Genomic DNA, 23,348 nt, shown 5'->3' on the forward strand with positions numbered 1-23,348 from the left:
AAAACATCTGCAGGTCTGTTCCTTAGGACCACTACTCCTTTTTGTTGTTGTTTTGTGACATTATTCTTTTGGTAATAAGCACATTTCCCATTTTCAAATTTTTTTGATTCTCATTATTGTATTCTCATTATTGATTCTCATTATTGTAATTACTGTAATACAGTAATTTTCAAGAAAATTACAGTAAAATAATATTTACGTAAAAAAGCAATGAAGGCAGTACTACAAATACTACCAGGACTTCCATAAACACAATATGCAATATATATATATATATATATATATATATATATATATATATATTGCAATATGCTAAAGAGAATCTATGGGAAATGTGCTTAATTTTAATTAAAAAAAATTTCCTTTTGATTTTGGAGGGAAATATGACCTTGACAGGTTTTCATGAGATTCACCCATTTGTAGCATCAAACTGTCAGATAAATCAAACTTCCTGACGTTGCGCAAGTGCAACTTGACAAGTGCAAACGCTCTCAACGTCATTCAGCATATCAGTTTCATCTCAACGAAATGTTTTCTTTCTTCTTATTTTTTTTTTCAGTGAAACATTTAAAAGTATAGCACACATTCCCGGTCGAGTTCTCACAGTTCATCTCATAACGCCATGATCTGTTCATGTTAAAATCCTTCATAAACGTTTCAAAGACCGCACAATTAGGGATTCACAAACTGAATGAAATCAAACTAGCTTGAGGAGGTGAAGCACTGCAGCCAGACCTTCTCCTGGGAGCCTCAGAGAGCTGCAGGTCAGTCCTTGGCGGCTTTGCTACTTTAAGGTTTCTGGATGTCAGATCTGCTGGAGACGGCAGCTGGTGAGGGACGGCGACATTAAAGAAGATTTTTTAAATGCGAATGTTCCCTCCACTAATCTCTGGATCACATAAAGACACTTCTGTCTGATTGCCTCTCCATATGTGCAACGTCACAGTCTAACTCATTCATCAATTTTTAATAAAGCTTTTGTTGAAACTATGCAGTTGAATTTTTTTCAGAGGTTTGAAGGGCATCTGCCTATACACAACATGACAAAAGCTCAAAGCGAAAATGGCCAAAAAAAAAAATCCATCTTTTACTGCAGTTCTTAAAATACCCATGAGTTTGTGGAGAGAAGTTTTTGAAGGACGCAACACAGAGAAAAGCATACATAATATCAACAAGAGTTGCTTCAGCCAGAGCCGCAAATACTCTTTTTTGACCTTGAATGTGCAGACTGATTTCTTTTCGTTTTTTTCTTTTCTAATTAATCACAGTCATTTTAGTTAATGGTCAGGCTGACAGGAAAGTCTCAACAAGCACAAAGCAAAATAGAGGAGGAAATAATCCTTTATTTGAAAACATGTAAACGTGTGTTTCTTTTGAACCATCTTTGTAAGTTCCCAGAGCAGTATTGGGACGTGGGTTACCTCTACAACGAGAATGCTTCCAAACTGACAGACGTGTCCTTAGGAATCAAAGAGACGGTCTTCACAAATCTCCAGTGCTGCTTTTGTGGCACCGCCAAATACCTCCACGTTGGCATCGACCCACGGCACCACATTGCCCGGCATGTAGGCTGAGCAGTTGGCCATAGCGGAGATGTCTATAGGACGCAGGACTCTGTCCCACATGTTGAAGTGGCTTAACTCTCCTACGAAGGCTTGAGTGGCATCAAATCGTCCACCTACGATGTCCTGTGGAATAACAGCACACGTCACTAAACTAGGGATACAGTACAAACAGTAATATTATGATTATTTTAATTATGATTATGAATATTATTATATATGTCAGTTTTTGGATGGATTTTATTTTACAGTATGTCTATTTACAATGTGCTTACCAAAGAGGGTAATGGGTTAAGTTTAGGTTTATGGGTACAGTAGATTCAGAGTAAGTACCCAGTTATTGCCATCACTATAATAAATACGGGTTACACTTTATTTTAATGTGTCCTTGTTAAAAAGTATAATTGCACATTTAAGTACTGTTATTAACGGAACATTCAGGCAGAAGCCGTTGTGTTTTTGAGTGTACTGTCACAAGGGCTGCTTTTTAAATCTGATCATAGTCCTATGTTGAACCCCTAGAAACCAAGATCCTCCTAATTACACTCAGGAAAGGTTTATTAATCAACTAAGTGTTCAGGCAATGTACAAACTGTATTACCAGGCGATTTTGAAAATACTGTATGTAGCTTTACACATTTCTAAAATCTTTGACTATCAGTGTTTTTAAAAACTCAGCAAACTGGGACTCTGCTCTGATCCAAACTCTAATGAGCCGCCTTGCTGTCTGCTACAGTATGTAACCTTCTAATGCGAACTGATGGAAGCTCACAGGAGACTACACTAAAATCCTCTGCATGGGAAATTCTGCTGAGACCTGAAGTTAGTTAATCTGTCTACATACTTTGTAGCTAGCTTGCTGAATAAAACACATTAGGTGTGATTCTAGAGACATCTGATATTCCTTTAATGCCAGACAACCCAATATCAGCCAAATCCATGGGTTTAGCCTGCTGGGTAAGGAAGCTAAGTTGATATGACCCAGTTTGGCTTAATAATTATAATTATAATTATAAGTATGATAATCATTCATAATCAGTAACCCAGTGCGACATGGATGAGATCACGCATCTATTTTTGTTGGCAGTCAATATAAAATAAGTATAAGTATGTTTTCAAATGCGAGTTTTGAGTGTAGAGTAGCGCTAGTTGTTTGTCATTTCTCAGATCACAAATGCAGACATGGTTTATGTGGTGCAATACACAACGTAACGCGTAAAAAGACAGTATAAGTCATTATAACCCATAATAATGTCACCACTGGATGCAATAAAAGCCTAGTTTATAATGGGTTTTAATGTTTTTGTCTTGCTGCTCCCAGAAACGGCATCACAGTATGGTAAGGTGCGTAACACGTAACACGCTTGAGGTATTCGGCCAATCACAACAAACTGGATTGCTGGCCAATCACAGCAAATTTTTCAGACCGATGAGCTTTGTAAAACAACGCTTTTCAGAAAGGCATGACAGAGGAGAAACGATAATGTACATTATGTGGAAAATACATTACACCAAATAGACAAAATAATGTTCTTTTTAGCAGCATCATATTACCCTTTTAAAATTATAAGAATGTTCTTCACACTAAGAAAAGTGTTTTTTACGTTCTTCGGGAATGGTTCTTCTATGGCATTACTGTGAAAAGGTACCTTTTGGAACCTTTATTTTAAAGAGTATTTTAAATAGATATGTAGCTTACAACACAAGCATATTCATTTTTAAAAGAGTTCCAATTTTATTGCACAACAGGAATGGCCCAGGGGTTTAAAAGAGAATTAATATTCAGCAGGATTACTGCTTTAACTGCACTGACACTATCAGATGAGTAAAAAAAAGTTTGAATGCAACTGTATGGGGTTAGAATTGTTGCATTATTCCAAATAAATAGATTATGATCCACAAATAAATGTAACGAGATTCACAAAAATATATCAAATTCACAAATGAATATAAAGAGTTTCACAAAAAAATTTAAAACTCACAAATAAATAAAATGAGATTTGCAAATAAAAAAAATATATTTACAAATGTGTTTAATGTCACAAACACAACTCTACCTGGTATTTATTTGTGAACCGCTGTCTGTGCATTTGTAAATCACTGCACGCATTTGTGGATCGGTTCCTGTGCATTTGTGGATTTGAAACACTTCTAGCGTCGACGTGCAGATAAATCCACAAATAAGTGGACTCCACCCACCGTTTACTCAAGCCAATCAAATAACGGCCACATTGAGCTGACCAATCGTAGCACGTTATCGCTTCAACCAATCACGTTTTGGCTTACAGCCAGGGGAACTTGAGACCAACAACAGACAGTCAGGGCATTTCTCAATACCAAGTTCGCAGAGTCTGGACTTCCGTCCTTCCGAGTTTGGACATGCCAAGTTGGACTCAGAAGAACGAACTCTCGAGGACGGGAGGACGCGAGTCCAGTCATTCTACAAATGGAACGGCAGCGTACTTGATAGCTTCACTCAGCATGCATGTTTTACTTGAATTAACTTCTTTTTTATTTTCAATATATTAAATATATTAGTATTAAAAAACTAATATTTACCTACTCTGATTATTTTCACTTTATATTTATAATGAAATTGAATATAATATTAAACGACTGTCTCTTTTTTATTTTAAAAACTATTAAACATTAATATGTGGTTCAGGTAACATTAATACTGTGATTATATTTACGTCGTTCAAAATAAATAAAATATGTGGAAACAACTGCCTCTTTTCATTAAGAACAATCTAGCAATAAACCCACTCAGCTACAATTTAAATAATACGGTTGAAAAGTGTAAATCAATTGTAAATAAGTGTAAATCAAAATGGAACATCTTAGGATTACCATTGCAATTGCTATTTATCAAGATGCTGAAGAGGAGGCTGCCGAACGGAGGAGACGAATCCTTCAAAGAAAAGCCAGGATGCAGCGGAGGATGGCGAAGAGACGTGCCATATTAGCATGTCTCTCTAGCATTGTACGTTTTTCTAATTATTCTTTCTTCATAAACTGCCCATATACTTATGTGGACTTAGTTAGGTATATCCAAATGAAAAGTCATAATAAAAATTTATTATAATGTATCATATAGGCACCCTATCAACAGACTACAAAGTACTATCTCACAAAAAGTTATGTAAACTATTGCAGGGATGTAATGAGACAACATTAGATTTTTCAGTATACCAAATAAACTGACAAGTACAATAGGTTTGACAGTTGATAACATTTAAATTAACTAGCTTACACTTCACACACCTTTTATTTGTCTTTGTGGTGCTCAAATAAGTTGATAGTTTATCATCTTTATATAGCTAGGTGCACATCATATTACTGCATTAACACAAACAGGACAATTTAATATCTATAATAATCATATAGGCTACAACTTTTAGACTCTGGGATGAATGTTGTGCTAGAGCTTATCAATAAATGAATGAAACCGAAATAGAGTATAAAGAAATACTTCACGAAAAGAGCAAATGTTAGAGGGAGATTTAATTATGGCAGATTTTAGTAAATTTTAGACAAAATCCTTAAAACAACTGAGTATATAGCTTATATTAAATCCAAAAATATAATAAATACAATGCAACGACAGTACATATAGTAACAACTTTTTAAAAGCAATACATATAACAAATACATAATACAACAAAAGTAAAAACATTCTTAATATATTATCTATATATTTTAACAGGAACAAAGTCCCACTCGCAGGTATTCACAGATCAATGACCAGGTACCAATCCTGGTCAAGTTTTTTTCTGGAGAGGATTTAAAGCCAGCTTTCAGGCTCTCCAGGAACAGCATCAACATGCTGGTACAGATGCTGCCCCGTCAAAAAGCCCATGGATGGAGCCGTGAAATTGAAGTACTTGTTACGGTTTATTGGCTTGCCTGTTGAGCATCCTACAGGGTCACATCAGATGACTTCAGCATGCCACTTTCAACAGTTTGTAGGACTGTTCACAATGTTGTGGAGGAGATGATGACCATCCTCCACAAAATTATTCATTTTCCAAAAGCAGAGGAAATGGATGAGGTGGGGGGTGGCTTTGCTCACCTTGCTGGCCATGAGGCATTCCGCTGTGCTGCTGGTGCCACATCAGGATTGTTCCTCCTGCAATGCCACAAAAAAGATGCTACATAAATAGAAAGATCTTCCCTTCCATCATTCTACAGGGCACCTGTGATGCTAAAGGCATATTTATAGATGTGTATATTGGCAATCCAGGCTCTGTACAGGATGCCCTTGTGCTGCGCAGATCACCAATGTACCAGCAGGCTCTGTATTCACCAGCTGGATACTATCTTTTGGGAGATGGGGGATACCCTTGCTTGCAGCATCCTATTGCAATCATGACCCCATACCGCCAGCCTGTCGCAAGTAAGAACACTTTTTTTATGTCAGACAGACAGACACACACACACGATAAACCAAATTTTTACTGTTATGAATTTGCAATACACTACACATTTTCTACACGATTTTTGATTAACAGGCCAAGTTGAAGCCCGATACAACAGGCATTATGCACAAGCACGGAACATCATCGAGCGCACTTTTGGGATGTTAAAAACTCACTGGCGTGCAATTTTCTTGCGGGCCCTAGAGATCAGGCCACTGTTCGCCCCAAAGGTGATTGGTGCCTGTTGTATCCTCCACAACATCTGTGTGATGGGAGGTGATCTCTTGGAGGAGGAGGAAGAAAGCCAAGGACAAGAAGACAGCGAGGATGGTGAGAATGCAGCAGTGGGTGAGAGGGACCTATCAGGGAACCATCTCAGAGGACGTCTGGCTGCTCAGCTTTCTTCTCCCGTGGAACTGCCTGGGTGTCTAACTGAACAGTACTACATCTAGACAGTAAACTTTTCCAGATGTTGTCATGTTCATTAAAAGAGCAACATAAACAGTTGAAATAGCTATGACATTAATTAGAAAGATAGGTATGAATAAATGTGCAAGTAGATGGGTATAGATACATTTATACGTTTTCTTAATGTTGGTATGTTCTTCTTGAGATTTAACTGCATTATTGTAAATAATTGTATACCACTATAGACATTGGATATTACATTATTTTATATTATTTGTGTTTTTGTTGTAAATATAAAGAATACACTGTTGCTATAACAATGATTTGCCAGGGTTGAAATTGAAACATTCATTTTTATTATTTTTTATTCAAATAATCTATATAAAATCATTTATCATTAAATACAACATTAATTTAGAATTTATTAAGTTTTTCAAAAAGAGACATATGTCTCTGCTCTGGCTGTTGCTGCCCTCTCTCTCTCCTCTTCTCTCGCCAATGCTTCTCTCTCCCTCTCCTCTTCCCTCTCTGCCTGTTCTTTTAGAAACTAAAGAAGAGCCTGGCTGTCCCGTCGCCTCTTTCTTGACTGCTGGCTACTCCTGGCTTCCACAGAAGGGGCTGAACCTGGTGTGCTGACTGAGCCACCTGTAGTGGCAGTGGGTTTGATGCAACAACTACGGGCATAGTAACTGAGTGCTGCCCCTGGAGTGCAGCATCCATTGCAGTGTACCACTGCCAGGTGGCAGCAGTCACACTACCGGCCTCTACCCCTTTTCCTGTGGGTGGGTCCCTAAGCTCCTGAAATAAAGCAAAATGCTGTCATGTTCTCACCTCACGTTGTTCCACACTTTTAGACATTTTTTATTTTTGCTCTACACAGAGGAAGATATTCTTAAGAATTTTTGTAACCTAACAGTTTGAGGCACCAAAAAATTACACATGTCAGTGGTGCCCCAGAACTCTTAGGTTACAAATATTCTTCCTTTGTGTAAAGCAAAAAAAAAAAAAAAAAGAATAAATAAATAGTGTATACAGGTGTGAAACAACTTAAAATTGTAGGTGAATGGCAGAATGTTCATTTTGGGGTGAACTATTTTTTTTACAGTCTCAGAGTAAACAATGTAAACGGAGTAAACTACATTTTACAAAATAAAATGTAAGGGCCAATGCATCTATGTTAGGTTTCAAATATGACCGGAAAGTCTTTACACACATCTTGGTAAGCCTCTTTCAGTAACAGAAAGTAGAGAAACAGGCAGATTACCTTGTATTTATCTTTTAGGTTATTCAATTTTTTCTTTGCCTGTTTGGCAGTTATGGCCAAACCAGAAGTGGAACAAAATGCCTATAGGCAAAACAAAACCATAAAGATTTACATGATTCCACTTCAATAACGTATTCATTTTTATGGATGAAGACTGTCCAAATCTAGCTCCAAACCTTCAGACATGCAGGGAATTATACAAGCACTCAAAATGAATACTCACTCCCATCAACTTTTGGAGGAATTGCGCCTCCCGGTGAAAAGCCTTTCGTTGGCCGCCCGCCACTCTATCAAGGCCCGAGTTTCCTCAGCAGTCCCTTGATAAAAAATAATGCTTAATTTAAGTTGATGAAAAATAATACAATTATAAAAGAATTTGTAAAAAAAATTTAAATAAAGACAAGCAAACTATTTTGGTTAAAATGACAAGAGCACTCTAAAATAAGGTTTGCATTTGATATAAGTATCGTTAGGCAAACGTTAGTTAGGAAACTTTTCCCTCAGGCAAAACAATTGCCCATTAGATATACCCAAAGCAAAATATATCAAATGTTTATCCACTACAGAATCAACACAGGCAGCCCCATATTTTACAAAATGTTACAGGGCCTAGCTACTTTTTAGGAGGACTTGCCGAGGGTTAGGCTACTTTTCAACTCGTAACGAAATAGTCTGAGCAAATTTTCAAAATTCGACGGTAGCTTTGAAGTTTAAACAACATTCTGGCATAAAAACTCTTAGAACTACGTTACATTTTGTGATAAAACAACAATAGTATTTCGAAATGTATAACTTACAGTTGTGAGTTTTCTCCTCCGCCATTGATGCTAACCTGGTTCGAGCTGAATTCTGGGTTATGGCCCGTATCAAGTCCGCACAAGTCACCTCTCCATGCATCCTCGGTAAAAGGAGCGGAGCAAGAACACATCCGGGGATTTGAACTGGACTTGGCTAGATGTGAACTTTGAAAAGGGAAACAGTACTTGGGCAGCGACTGATGACATTTCACAAGTCCACAAGTAACGTTACAGACAAGTACGCACAACATGGCCGATCAGGCAAGACGCCCCCCCCCCCCTGGATTTAAGCCAAAACGTGATTGGTTGAAGCGATAACGTGCTACGATTGGTCAGCTCAATGTGGCCGTTATTTGATTGGCTTGAGTAAACGGTGGGTGGAGTCCACTTATTTGTGGATTTATCTGCACGTCGACGCTAGAAGTGTTTCAAATCCACAAATGCACAGGAACCGATCCACAAATGCGTGCAGTGATTTACAAATGCACAGACAGCGGTTCACAAATAAATACCAGGTAGAGTTGTGTTTGTGACATTAAACACATTTGTAAATATATATATTTTTATTTGCAAATCTCATTTTATTTATTTGTGAGTTTTATATTTTTTTGTGAAACTCTGTACATTTATTTGTGAATTTGATATATTTTTGTGAATCTTGTTACATTTATTTGTGGATCATAATCTATTTATTTGGAATAAAGCAACAATTCTAACCCCATACAACTGACACTAACTTTGCGACATCAACACTTATTGAACTAAACTGAATCAACACTGAACTGAATAATGAGCTGAATAATGCTGTTAACACTATTATCTTTTATAGAGCAGCTTTCCAGCTGAGATTGAATTTATTTCATAATGATGAATTACACAACAGTAACTCTGTTATATTTTCCTTCTTATTAATGTTTAGCTGTTTTGAAACAATGTGTATTGTATAAAGGGCTATATGAACAAATGTGACTTGATTTGACCCAGCTAACAGCTATTATTCTATCACTTCTCGCAAATTTAGGTCACAGATTGTGCTTTTTTATGCACTGTTAAGCAGTGTGAATGCACTCAATTATCAAAGTAGCTCAGTGTAGGTGACCAGCAGATTATGTGTCACATGTGGGTTTTGTGTGCTTGCTATCTGTGTCACATGTAACATTTCTCTCAAGAAGTCCCTGAGCTCTCATTGCTGCTGAGAGGTGACGTCTTCTCATCATCGCGTGTGAAGACTTATTATTATCGTTGAGTGTCTTCCTCGTGAGGGATAAGCTCTTTTACGTTCTCTCTCACCCTCATGCACTCACCTGTTCTTGGCCCAGGATAATGACTCCTCCAGGTTTAATTGGGTGCCAGGGGGCCAAGTTCTCTCCAGTCCCTAGTCTCTCTCCATCCTGATAGGCCTCCCAGAAGCCGTCTCTGGTTGTCCAGGTGATGCAGATGTGATGCCAGCGGCCGTCACTCACAGAGAGAGGAAGCTGAGCTACCTGTAACAGAAAGGACCAAACCGTAGGGGGTTATTACTGTGGAAACTGATGGTAAAAAGTGCATATTTAAGAAGAAGTAACTGCTTTCACAGTAATTATTCAGTAGATGTATGCCGGTTTCCCTATAGACATAATCCTGAAATGCCTCACTCTAAATCAAAGACTATAACTAGATTTGCTGAAGAAAAAGTGTAAGTGTGTTAGCCGTTGTTACACTGCTAAGGTGTTTTGAGCTGTTATGTGGTTGCTAAGGCTGTTCTGGGTGGGAGTCCTTGTCAATAGAGTCCATCCTCGATCCCTAAATATGACTCAAGTTCTTCTTTACATGCAAGTCTATGATTCTGATTGCTTAGAACTAAAATATCACACCTCTGCTCAACAAGCTGCTCAATTTGAGGTGACATTCATGTCTGTTACACAACAGGGTGTCATGCATCAAATTTAACACTCAAGAGAGTGGGTTTGTTCAGACTGCTAAGCATAAGTGAAAGAAACGTGTGGTTTTTCAGCTATTTTTAACTGGCGAATTACAGTAATTTCAATCGTAATCCATATGATTTGGAATTTTATTAAAAAATGCAAAATAGTATTAATATTCTTAAATAAAATGTTAGTCACTTGTTTTTGTCATGCTGACCAACATAAAGCTGCTTGGTTTGGAAATGACTTCTGTGTAAGCTGCACTTCAGACACCCACTACTAAAATCAGGCAATAGACTGCTTCTGGCCAAAATATGCATCCATAATCCATAATAAAGCTCCCTCCAGTAAAAAAAAATAATAAAAAATCCCCTGTTGTCCTCTCACATCAAAATCCCTCAACATGTTTGTTTTTCGTACCGTTTTAGATTGTTTTTGCTTGTACACAGTTTGATATGTGCACATTTCTCTCCTGATTCAGAGGAGATGTCTTTTTCACTGGAGAAAGCAATATTATGGATTATGGACTCATATTTTGACTGGAAGCAATGGTTTGAAGTTAAAACGTCTCAATGATTGATTTGATTCTTACAAACACATAGCTTGTAGACTGGAGTATGGATTACTTGTGTATTATTGTGCTGTTTTTATGGCACCCATTCACTGTAGAGCAGCGGTTCTTAATTCTAGTTTTTGCGACCCCCTGCTCTGCACATTTTGTATGTCTCTTTTATCGCTTCATACATTTGTTCTATATGAACGTAAGTGCCCTGTGAAGTAGACATCACAGAATAATTCTGCCTTGATTCCAGTTTGAAGTGAACTTATATGTTCCATTTAAAGTGCATTGAAGTGTGCCAGACATGAATTTAAATTGTATTTATTTACCGAGGTATATAATGTCACACTTTGTGTGAAGATGTACAGCGCAAATCCGTGAATGAATGTTTCCAAAGTGAAGTAAACTTCAACAGATTTCCACTGCTCAGAGAGTAGGGAGCAATGAACATTGTGTCAATGAGAACACATTTCATGCACAGAGCTCACTTCTAACAAGGTGATTAACTGAATAAGGTGTGTTAAAAAAAGAGAGACATACAAAATGTGCAGAGCAGGGGGTCGCGAAGACTGGAATTGAGAACCGCTGCTGTAGAGGATCCACTGGTGAGCAACTGATGAAATGCTACATTTCCACAAATTTATTCAATTTTCAGTAAATTTTCATTTTAGGTTGAACTATTCCTGAATACACTATGTTCCATTGACTTCTATTCATACAAATGGGTGAAATAGGAAACACAAGCTTATGCGAATTTTGCTTGCGTTCCAAAGTCAGGGAACTCTGACCTTCAGGTTTATTTTACATAGCATGATTGCATATTTTTATATTTTCAATTGTGTTATGTTTGACATCATATTGTGACTGTTGCAATGTCTGTAAAAAACGTCTAGTGTGCAGCTAAAGGGAGGCTATAAAGTTTCTGGATGAATCAACATAACATAAACTACCCTCTATAAAGTTGTATCTTACGCCCCACATACTTTAACATAGTTTATATAGTTAATCTCCAAGCTAGACACACATTGAGTTTGACAGATACTGCACCTTGAGACTAGGCCTTTAATGCACTTAAGTTGAGAATTATGCAGAAATTATGAAAACACAACATTCAGACAGAAGTAGCGAAGCACTGAGGTGTGATGCATTCACTGGAGTGGGAAGAAGCACTGAAGACACACTCGACAGGTAATCACATTCAGCATGGCAGCTTCTCTCTCGATTCTCATCACTTTCTTGTTCTTTCCAGCTTGACGTACACACACACACACACACACACACACACACACACACACACACACACACACACACACACACACACACACACACACACACACACACACACACACACAGACGAGCACACGCAGACACTGTACATGTATAATGCATGTTGTGCAGGGCCGCGGGGCAAGATGCCTCTCTCAATAAGCAAGATGCCAAACTGACACTTCCTGAGTGAGGTATCAGGGGAATTAGCAGGGCAGCAGAGTTCATTCGCTATTTTTAATGCTGTCAAATGATTAATCGTGATTAAACGCGATTAATTACATCCAAAATAAAAGGTTTTCTTTACATAATATGTGTACTGTGTATATTTATTATGTATATGTAAATACAAATATATGAAGTGTATATTTAGAAAATATTTACCTGTATTTACAAGTATATATTTATATTCATTAAATTTATATTATTATTTATTAATATATTATTATATTAATATATTATTATATTTATTATTATTTTATTTATCTTATAAATAAATTTAGTATATAAATATAACACATTTCTCTTAAATATATACATGCATGTGTATTTATATATACATAATAAATATACACCGTACACACACATATATTACGTAAACAAAAACTTTTATTTTGGAAGAGATTAATCACGATTAATCGTTTGACAGCCCTAGCAATCTCTCTCTCTCTCAAGACCCTCACTCAACAAAAACTAGTGGTGCAATCTCCTCCATAATGATCCAGAGATACAGCATCTATGTTTACTGAGACATGCTAACCTCATTTGCGAATGAGATATTGGAAGCTAATTTTCCCCAAAGAAAAGCAGCTCAGTTTCATATTCTTGATTTAGAACCACAAAGGACATATTTAATTAATTTATGTGTGCTTTAATCCTAAACTTTGAAATCACTGAGGGTCTTGTGCAACAACAGCCTCTGAAAGCTAATCAGCTAACTTTGAAAATCTTGTGTGTATCTCGTTGCAGCCAACATGGCATGGTCAACATGAGATATGTTTAAGAAATGGGTTTGTTGAAGTTTTACTAAACAATCTAATTGCAAAAATCTTATTTCCAAGGTCATCATGCATTTAAATAATGTCTTCCAATAATAGTAACTTTTTAGGTACATATATTGCACAATTTATCTTTATATAGTATTTCACATATTTTTAATGGATGGATCAACTGTGTACTAGTGGAGTATCCACTCGTTTTGTTACATTTATCTGATTAGTGAGTGCACTGGTTTATTTAAATATACAGTGTTTATTTCCTTTTTTATGTTTTAGCAATGTTTTAGCAATATCTTTGTTTTTGAAAATGCCATAAAAAGATTACAGAATCAAGAAGTCTTAAAATATAAACAAAACAGAAAATTCATTTTTACATTTTTTTATTTCAAAATATTTTAGTAAGGATTATGTAAAATCACCTCATGCACACACAGACACGACATATTTAGTGACATTGCAGCCAGTTCATTATCAATAAATTACAGTTAAAGGTGCTGTATGTAAGATTTGGACTCTACTAAAGCATAGAAATACCATAATATGTTTGCAGATATTTAAAAAACATGCTAAGTTAACATACTTGTATATTTGAAAAACAGTGCCACAGTCAGTTATTCTCCTTTGAAAATGTGTGTTCTGGGCTAGAATTTCGGTCTCTGTTTTGGTTTGTAAAAACCCTCCCACTGCCAGTTTACCCAATTGTATTTCAGTACCCCGGGAAATCACAGCGTATTTAATTCATTCATCATAAAGTGCACCCATTAATGTTTGTGTCGTCAATCTGGCAACCTAAGGGGCTGGGTAAAAAAAAATTGTTTTATTTGGACTGCAACACCTAGTTCAACCACTCGATGTCAATCCTACATACAGCACCTTTAAAGAAACATACAAATTTGCACTGCTCCATACAATCTGTGACCACCACCTCACTGTGCTCATTTATCCGGTGTGAAAGATGTTGATGCGAGTGAGGTACAAAGTCTATTACATAATAGGCTAAATAATATTTAAGCATGCAGATATGTTGCAATTATGGAAACATTTGGATTCATACCAATCGAGGTAGGCATCCGTTTCACCTTGAATTAATTTGTTTTTGGACTGACATATAGCCTTGATTTTAGAGGATTTGTTGTGGAGAGAAGGAAACTAATAATCAGGGGTGCACATAATTTTTTCAGCCTGGTTCTCATAAGAGAACCTGGAGATTTGGTTTGGTCCTCACACTGCATATAGGGTGACCCATTAAATATAACTATAAAAAATGAATTAATGACAGTTATAACAATATTATTACACTTTATTTATTTAGTTATTTTTTAAATAAAATAATAGTAAATAAACTAAATAATAGTGTGTGATAATATTATTAAAAAGTAAAAGGCAGACCTAGTATTGAATACAAATACATTTATTTCATAGTAAACTTAAAAATAAAATGCTAATATTTACTACTACTTTCTTTGTTTGCCTCTTTAAGAAGAATCACTTTATGTATTCCCCAATTTTAAGTCGCTTTGGATAAAAGAGTGTAAAAATAAATAAATAAAAGCATTTTCATCATATTCAAACTTTAAATCAGCAGGCTTTTATTTTGGCGGGTTGCCAGCAAGTAAGTATATGCGCTTCCTGGATTTAGCGCTGCTGATTAAAAAGCGTCAGTGAATGAATGTCAAGGTTTTGCATTGTGCTTTGAAAACTGCATAGTCTAGGTTTATGCTTTCAGGTTGAAAATAAAACTTATATAGTACAGTTTGTGATCTAAAATGGTAATTGTGTTAACAAGTTTCAACCTTTTCGGTACGCAAATGCGCTGTCAGAACATATTTATATAACGCATTTTTTATTTTGGTTGCGCATGTGGACCTGCAGACCACTTATGTGCACTCCTGCTAATAACTGTGTTTATCATAGTGTTACGTTCATGGACTTTCTGTTCCCTTATTTGGTCATCTTCCTTTTCTTGTTTTGTTAATTGATTGATCCCCACCTGTCTCCAGTTCCCTCATTACCTCCTGTGTGCTTAAATAGCCTGTCTGTTTAGTTCTTCTTCGTCCGTGATTAAGTTAAGGTATTGATGTTAATGTGTTGTATATTGTCTGTTATTCTCCTTCTATGTTCAGTAAACTCCTCATTTGATCAAGATCCTCCTCGAGCGCTTTATTCTTACACTAGCAAATACCCAGTTGTAACACATAGAAAGCCTATGTATATATATATATACACGAGTAGTAGTGATGCGCGAGTTGTCTGATAACCCACGTGCCCGCATTATAATCGCATTAAATAAATAGTCTAAATAGGCTAAGTTGTTCCGATGAAGGTTTTCTTGCATACTTACACATTTTAATTTGGTCAGACAGTTCATATATAATATATTCACATTAATAAATCGTGGATTAAACGTGGAGTTATGTTCTGTATGCTAAATATGAAAACAAGCTTATATGCACAGTAGGCTACCTATAACTGCGCTTTGTATCTGCCGATTGCTGATCGAGATTTACATGCTTGGCCGACTGACACTGTATACTCTCATTCATTGCGTTCTCAAACGAGATGTATCAGTTCATTAAACTCGTTCACCTACGAGAAGATCGTATTCGTTCACTACATTCAACAAATCACATGCTCCGTCACATCTTTCTTGAGTAACTCTTTGACAGGAAACAGTTCACAGAGCGGTTCACGAGCTGCGCATGCGCTGCTAATAGCGCCGTGCTCGCGCGCTGCTGTGGAGGGAGGAACTCCAGTGAACGAGAAATATGAGTCAGTGGATTCGGTGAACGAGAATGATTCATTCACCTAAAATAAACGTTCATGTATGAACCATCACTAGTGTAATTCCCTAAAGGCTATATTACATATTTGGAATATATATTATCATATGTTATTAGGTTCTTTGATAAGGTTACAATACGAAGGTAAGTAGCAACGTAACTTCCGTGATGTCCCCGTTGCGCAGGGGGGGTAGGGGCGGGTCAAGAAATGTTACTTTATTTGCGGGGCGGGCTGGGGTGGGCCAAATAATTTTTGAAAAGCGGGACCCGCGGGTTGGAAAAAAAGCTGACCCGCGCATTACTAACGAGTAGCATTTTTTTTTAACAATGCAGCAAAGATTTTTAAATGTCTTAAAACATACTTTAATGTTTTTAAAATGTTAAAAAAATGTTTTTACATATGTTTAGTAGCCTATAATTTGAGCACAAATTAAAAGGCTGATACCAGATCTCTTCCTGTTTTTCTTTCTTTTTTGAGTAGAAAACGCTGTACTTTATTATTATTATAATTATCATTAGCCGTGTTTCCACTGTTGGGCCAGTGCGAGCCAGTGCTTCAAACAGGCCGGGCGGGGCTAATAGCCTCGGGCCAGTAGCACTTTTAGATACTTTGATCATGATGAATTAATTTATCATAACTGAAAATGTCACACAGAAAAGCGTTATCCTGCTTATTCAGTCGAGTCTGTTTCTGTTTATTTGAAGTCACAATAGCCTATATACATCACATTTATAAATTATTATAATTTCTATGTTTTTATAAAAGTTCCCAAACAAAAACAATTATTATATTTGTATGACATAGGCTACGCAGAGCTAAACTCTCGAGACGAGACTTATGACAGATAAAATAAGTTACTAAATAAATACATGATTGTGATAGAGAATAAGAAGCTGACGTCTGATTTCTTCAAGCGGTCATATTTACCATGTTTACTATGGTAATGTTAATGCCCAGCGTGCATAGTCTTTTACATTGCTTAAAATATTTCTGCCTTGTTTAGTGATTAATCCACATCGGATCGAGTTATTTCAAATACTCGCTGCTGACTGAAAGTACGCTTTGAGCTCAACTTATTTTAAAGTCTTTAATTCTGGTGTTATAGCTTAACTTTCTGAAATGATCCGCAGCACTGAGCTCTCCAGACGCGGAGAAACTCAGCTTTTGTTCATAACCACTTTTCTAACCCTGGCTGGCCTGCTTTGGCCCAAGGTTTATGTCGGTCCAAAAAACCAGGGCCGTTGGCCTCGAGGAAGCACCGACGAGGCACGATCAAGCCCAAGAAGTGACAGTGGAAATGCGACTGGCCCTGGCACGCAGTGGAAATGTGGCTAATAGGCTATTGTTATTATTATTATTATTATCATTATTATTATAGGCTATAGAAGCTGAAAAAAAAAAACGTTATTAACTGGTATTTTATCTAGGCAAACTGGTTGCAGAACGATAATAATGCAGAGGATTGCAGGAACAGAAAAGTTAATATACCGATCAGTTTAAAAAAAAAAAATTCATTTTCAAGCCTAGTGTAAAATGATGTAAAATTACATATAAAAGTATTATTTAAAATTAGATAGAAATCTAATTTCAACATTTGTTATGATCGTGTTATTAACATCTTTAAATCAAATTTTCATTCTGGGAGCGAACTAATCATTTAATCCTTGTAATGAGCAATTTTCGAATTTTATATATGTCTCTGAAATATGCATGGTAAAGCTTTTTTGAAACTTTGTGTTGCATGAATGACAAATAATGTATTGTGTGTGTGTGTGTGTGTGAGAGAGAGAGAGAGAGAGAGAGAGCATAGTAGTTATCCTGAGCTGTGACAAATAAATATTTTTATGTACAAATATTCAGTGTAGCCTCAGTTAACATAAATTCAAGAAAACTACACAGCAATTATCCACTTGATACAATACATGCTGTTTAAAACAGTTTTAGATTAAATTTAACTTCTCTGGCAGTTTAATTAATTAGTATTTGATCTTCAAGCCCCTTCATGTAATTTGTATTAAAATAAAAATCAGGCTGTGAAAACCTTTAATTTAACAAACCTTTGGGGTCCATTTAAAATGAACTAGCATATTTTTCTATGAATCATATTTAGACAAGTGCTATTTTTAAGACAAAAGCACTTACGATATAATGCCAGGCTTGTATTAATTGTCAACAAAACAATTATTCATCTAACGAGACTAGGGGAAATCTGACATTGTTCCAAAGAAACACAATGAATAAAAACACAAATAGCTTTGCTGTATCTCATAAAGGTTCACTCACCTTATCATTGACGAGTAGCTCCATGGGGCTGTTTCCCCACTCTATCAGCACAATCTCATTGGCTTGTCCCGGGACGCCGTAAGAGAACGGGGTTCCGATTCCAGGACTGGCACTGGACTTGAGCCACATACACACAGTGAAGGCGTACATCTCTGGCAAGCTCTTTTTGATGCGGCCATACAGGTAGTTGGTGCGCAGAGGCAGAGATACCTTAAAGTCCTCTGGAGATTTGAACGCACTGTTACCTGCGAAGACAATCAAGGGAGAGGTTTGCATTGAAGGACAGGAATTCTGAATCCAACAGCACAAATTTGTCCATCCAGTGCTAACAGATGGGGGCTGCATAAAAACCATATCCAAAAGGCCAAAATGAGTGGTAAAGCCAATCAAATGACTGTAAATAGCCAGTTCATTTACATGCAGATATTCTCACACAAAACTAAATCTGCCACAGGCAACACATTCTGCCATAGTGGTAGCTTTGTTTCATCTTTAAACATAAAATTGGCCCAATGCATTGAAGTTTATGCAGTGAAGCATTAGCTAAAGGTTTCCCCTGATGCTGTGTTGAGCGCTGGTCAAGCGTTTACAGATTCCACAGTGACCTTTCAAAGAGCAGCCAATGATTTACAAGCAATCTGCATGATGGATTCCATGCTGCCTTTGCCATGACGGCTCCCCATATCTTTGCACCTAAGTTGAGATTTACCCATGTTTTTTAGTTTATATAACTATTCAAAATTTTGGGGTCAGTATGATTAAAATAATAATTAACAACAATAATAATACCTTGATTCATTAAGGAAGCATTAAATTAAGTAAAAGTGACAGTAACAAACTGATTTTATAGCAAAAACGTACCTGTGGGAACTTTGTAATACGTAGCGCCATGTACATTTTGTGACATATTTGATGTGAAATGTCCACTGAGTGATGCTAAAACAGTGTTTGTTTTTTTCTCTGGAACAGATGAATGTATATACGGTATGTTTTATGTGACGTTGCTTTTGTACGTGTCACCGCAGTTCTGAAGTGAAATGTCCGTTGAGAGGTGCTATAAGACTAATGCTCTCTGACATTTTAACCCTTCGAGCGGTACAGTCCCATGTGTGCGATTTTTATTACCGTGCCCCTGGGAGTACAGTCCCACATATGGGATTTAGAAGGTTTGGTGACGTCTAAAATTCAGCTTTACATCACTCGAATAAAAACAGAAAACAAGTTTATTTTAAAATGAAATAACATTTCACATTATTACTATATTTTTAATCAAGTAAATGCATCCGTGGTGAGAACAAAGACGTCTTTCAAGACCATTAAAGACTCTTTCTGACTTCAAAGTGTTGAGCGATATTTATTTAATTAATGATTTATTGTTTGTTTTATTGTTTTGTTTTCTGCAATACCTTCTCATCCTTTATTTGCTGTCATGTGATGTTTGTTTAGTTTGCTTTCCCCCTCAAGGACTGCTTTTGTTCTGTGATATATCAGAACAATCAGAAGCACTTTTTTCTCTTCTAAGCTCAAATAAATTTTTTTCGCTGTGAATGTGTGTATATTTTATGCTTGCTGTCTTTACCAGCTCGTTGCCCTTCGGTGGCGCTTTCTGCAATGGTTTCACGTGGAGTTCAAAGTGTATGATGCTTACATTGAGTGAGAAAAGGCTTTGACTAGTCTACCTATCCCATACTGGGGACAGCAGGTAAAAAGAGATGTTTTGAACTGGTGGGGCACCACATCAGTAAGAGAAAATGATGGATTCTATTTCATTTGACATGACTGACTAAATAATTCATGTCTGATAGCAAACCTACTTTTCTCCAGCTCGGTGATCCTCTCCAGTAGTGAGTTGAGCGTGTTCTCGGTGCGCTGTCGGTGAGCGGTTGTCTCGTTGTACAGCTGGCTCTTTTCCTCCTCGAGTTCGGCCACTCTGGTCAGCAGCTGGCTCTCCAGGTCAGTCAGACGGTGCTTCAGCAGGTCTCTCAGCTCATTGGGAAACATCCCACCTGTTGTGTTGGCACGCAGCTGCTGCTGCAGGACAAAATACACCAAATATTAATCTGCCTCCTGCTGTTATAGCCAAAAATTGTTCATAATTAACTGCTGGGGATTTGTGATATGCTGAATTAATGTTGAATGCTTTAAGGGGGTCCCACTTTATATTAATTGTCTTAAACTACAATGTACAGTACTTTCCATCAAATTATATATAATATTAAATTATATTTAGATGTATGTAAAAATTTAAGATCACCGAATCAACCTAATTATATTAATTTATACCAAACAAACTATTTATTATCGGTTGAATCAATTAGAAATATCTCTTTATGTTAAAAATGGAAGGTTACCACCTTTTCATTGTAGATACAATGTACGTATTGTATTCAGTGGTGTACTACAAAACACTTTCGACTATTGAAGTGTAAAGAATGTAATGTTAGGGACGGGTTTATTAGTATGGGTTGGTTTAAGGTTGGGTTAAGAACAAGGGTCAACAGTGATATTATAGGATACACTTTATTTGAAGGTGTCCTTGTTAAAGTGTATTTATACATTTTAGTACTGAATAATATTTATTAATACATGTACTTACTATATGATTAGGATTAGGGTTTGGCTTACTTGCACGTAATTATGCATAATTAATTGTTGTTATAATAGTAAGTGCATGTAAAATGTGTAATGTGGACACCTTAAATGAAGTGTTACCAAATAATACTGTAGTTGTAATTACAGGAATTAGTTACAGATGCAATTACAAGGCGGCATTTTTAAATTTATGCATTTCACAGACGCTTTTATCCAAAGCGACTTACAGTGCATTCAGGCTATCAATTTTTACCTATCATGTGGTCCCGGGGAATCGAACCCCCAACCTTGCACTTGATAACGCAGTGCTCTACCAATTGAGCTACAGGAACACAATTTTTAAATATAAGCACACTGTAAAAAAACACAATAATTTAGCTGAAGACAACATGTGGGTCCATTTTTTTTTTAATCGAAATGGTTGTTATTCAGTTTGTAATTTTGGTAAATTGGTTTATTACATGTAGAGTTAAATGAAATAAACAAATTTAACCCAACCAGAGTGAAATATTAGTATTAATTTTTATCCTGTGACCCTGTATGAATTCATTTTTTTTCATATTAGTGATATTCCATATCCACTTGGCTCTTAACGAGAAGTGATATGTCAGTTGAGTAATACACCAAAATCTTCCAACAGCATTGTCAACTGGTGCATTTTAGTTTCAGCAGTTCTGTGAATGTATAATTTGCTCTTTTTGTATTTCCTATGAAGCTATCCGCGATATACCGTATGAGTCTCTGAAAAACGCAGTGGTCACTGATCGCAATTTCACCTACAACAGCTTGGCTCCAAAATGGGGTTTGTGCATCAGTGTCACAGAAGAACCATTTGGGTTCCCCAAATAACATTTCAGTTTACAGTTCTTTTTGATAGCCGCTTTTTGAAGGACATTTTAAGAACTAACTTTATCATTTTCACTATAAATAACTTTTAGTGGAACCATCGAATCTTTATTTTTTTTAAAGTGACGATTAAAGGTCTTTGCACTGCCAGTATATATTTAAAATAACGGCTTAATCTGTATCTGCTCACTACTTCTCATCTTCAAACAGAAAAAGTCCCTCCCTCTACGTGACATGGCTCTTATGATCTTGTTTTGACAGGCGTAAATCAAGCATCACTAATAAGCAAGACCAATTTTCACAGATCATTAGAGCTCTATTTTCCTTAAAAGCATTACAAATGGCTCTTAAGTGCCCATGATCACTCATCAGCATAAACTCTCACCTCCAGGTTCTCCAGACGGTCTTTGAGGCTCTGCATGGTCTTGCCCAGCTGCTCCACGGTCTCGGTGGGGTCACGCGGCAGATCGCCCATCGTGTTTTTACTATAATCCTTTCTGCGCGAGCTGCCCCGCGACCTGGCGTCCGCCTCGCAGCGCGCGAGTTTGGAGTTGAGCTCTTTGATGGTGCCCTGCTGACTGACGATAGTTTCCTTCTGCTGCAGGATGGTCTCTCGAAGCTGAATGATAGTATTCCGCAGTTCTTCCTCCTGGGGACTTGTGCTTTGGACCCGGTTGGTCGTTTCCACCGGGCAACTGAGGTCGGTTCCCGCTGGCACGGCGGTGCACACGAAGCGGTTTCCCTTCGCGCCGCTCGCGCCAGCCGCTTTTCCGCTCCCCGACGCATATGAAAGCAGCAGTGCCACAAAAAGAGCTCTCATGACGACCGTGTGTCTCTTAAAAACTTGAGTAAATTTCGGTTAGTTAGACTAAAAAGACAATAAAATATTCCACAATAAAATCAGATCTTCAGAAAAACATTTGAGTGTGTAATTTAAATAAAATGAATATAGCTCCACCACGTCGCGCTAATAAAAATCACTCAAAACAAGCACAAGAGCGAGAAAACGCAGGTTAGCTGTAGTTAGCATGGAAATCCAAAGCTTTTTCTTGTACAAACCGAGAGCTACTCTCTTTGCACAGTCAGTGAATGTGTTAAACAAACTGTTGGAGTCCTTCTCACAGACGCGTCAAACGCATTTAACTCCGCCACTTTAACAAAATCACTAACAAACAAGTAGTTGTCCAAACGAAGAGCGGTTTCCAGAGCGTTTCTGGCATTAAATGCCGACTGTCAGCGCTTTAATGTCTCTTAACACAGTCGGTGGTGCTGAACGGACAGCGGCGCTGGACCGGATTAATATAGAGACTCAGGCGCGCCCAGTTTGGCTCCGCTGGAGAAGCGCGCGGATTGAATGAGCTACATCTACGTCACTTACTCACGCTTGATGCGAGTCACGCTTGTAAATCATATTGCCGTGGCTTTTTTCTGGCCTCCCGTGAATGTCGCGTTGTACAAACAGTGAGCCGAGCAGATGCAGAGAGCTCCTTAATAATCTGCAATTTCACCCAATAACTGCTTCTCGGCCAATTTAACCTTCGTGTTCTGGAGAGATAACGTTCTTCAGCATATGTCTGGATCCAAACATGATTCATATGTCAAGTTAAACCACCTTGACAGCAGTTGGCTGTCAAAGACTGTTAAAATAGCTCAATTTAACAACTAGGCCT

The 23,348-nt window shown here is 37.2% G+C and overlaps 1 protein-coding gene across 2 annotated transcripts; it reads right to left on the reverse strand.

Annotated features, from left to right (window-relative positions):
* Positions 1–358: 358 nt before the first annotated feature.
* On the reverse strand, positions 359–22,996 carry LOC132110627 (neuronal pentraxin-2-like). Of its 2 annotated transcripts, none has more exons than XM_059517504.1 (5): positions 22,064–22,996; positions 20,055–20,268; positions 18,241–18,485; positions 9,754–9,933; positions 359–1,688 (listed from the first exon to the last, which is right to left on the reverse strand). In XM_059517504.1, exons 1-5 carry the CDS (start codon positions 22,496–22,498, stop codon positions 1,461–1,463), a joined length of 1,302 nt encoding a protein of 433 aa, XP_059373487.1. In that variant the 5' UTR covers positions 22,499–22,996; the 3' UTR covers positions 359–1,460. The 2 variants fall into 2 exon arrangements, with proteins under 2 accessions (XP_059373487.1, XP_059373404.1); XM_059517421.1 differs by having other exon boundaries at positions 20,055–20,271; positions 22,064–22,995.
* Between the last annotated feature and the right edge of the window lie 352 nt (positions 22,997–23,348).

Source organism: Carassius carassius, chromosome 1 (assembly GCF_963082965.1).
Source record: "Carassius carassius chromosome 1, fCarCar2.1, whole genome shotgun sequence".
Classification (NCBI taxonomy): domain Eukaryota; kingdom Metazoa; phylum Chordata; class Actinopteri; order Cypriniformes; family Cyprinidae; genus Carassius; species Carassius carassius.

What these genes read in the sequence shown, in the direction of transcription:
- LOC132110627 (XM_059517421.1), bottom strand. Translation starts at nt 22,498, where the DNA reads ATGAGAGCTCTTTTTGTGGCACTGCTGCTTTCATATGCGTCGGGGAGC. An exon ending in GATCACCGAGCTGGAGAAAA is followed by an intron (nt 18,486 to 20,054) that starts GTAGGTTTGCTA and finishes TTGTCTTCGCAG; the next exon opens with GTAACAGTGCGTTCAAATCT. An exon ending in AGCTACTCGTCAATGATAAG is followed by an intron (nt 9,934 to 18,240) that starts GTGAGTGAACCT and finishes TTTCTGTTACAG; the next exon opens with GTAGCTCAGCTTCCTCTCTC.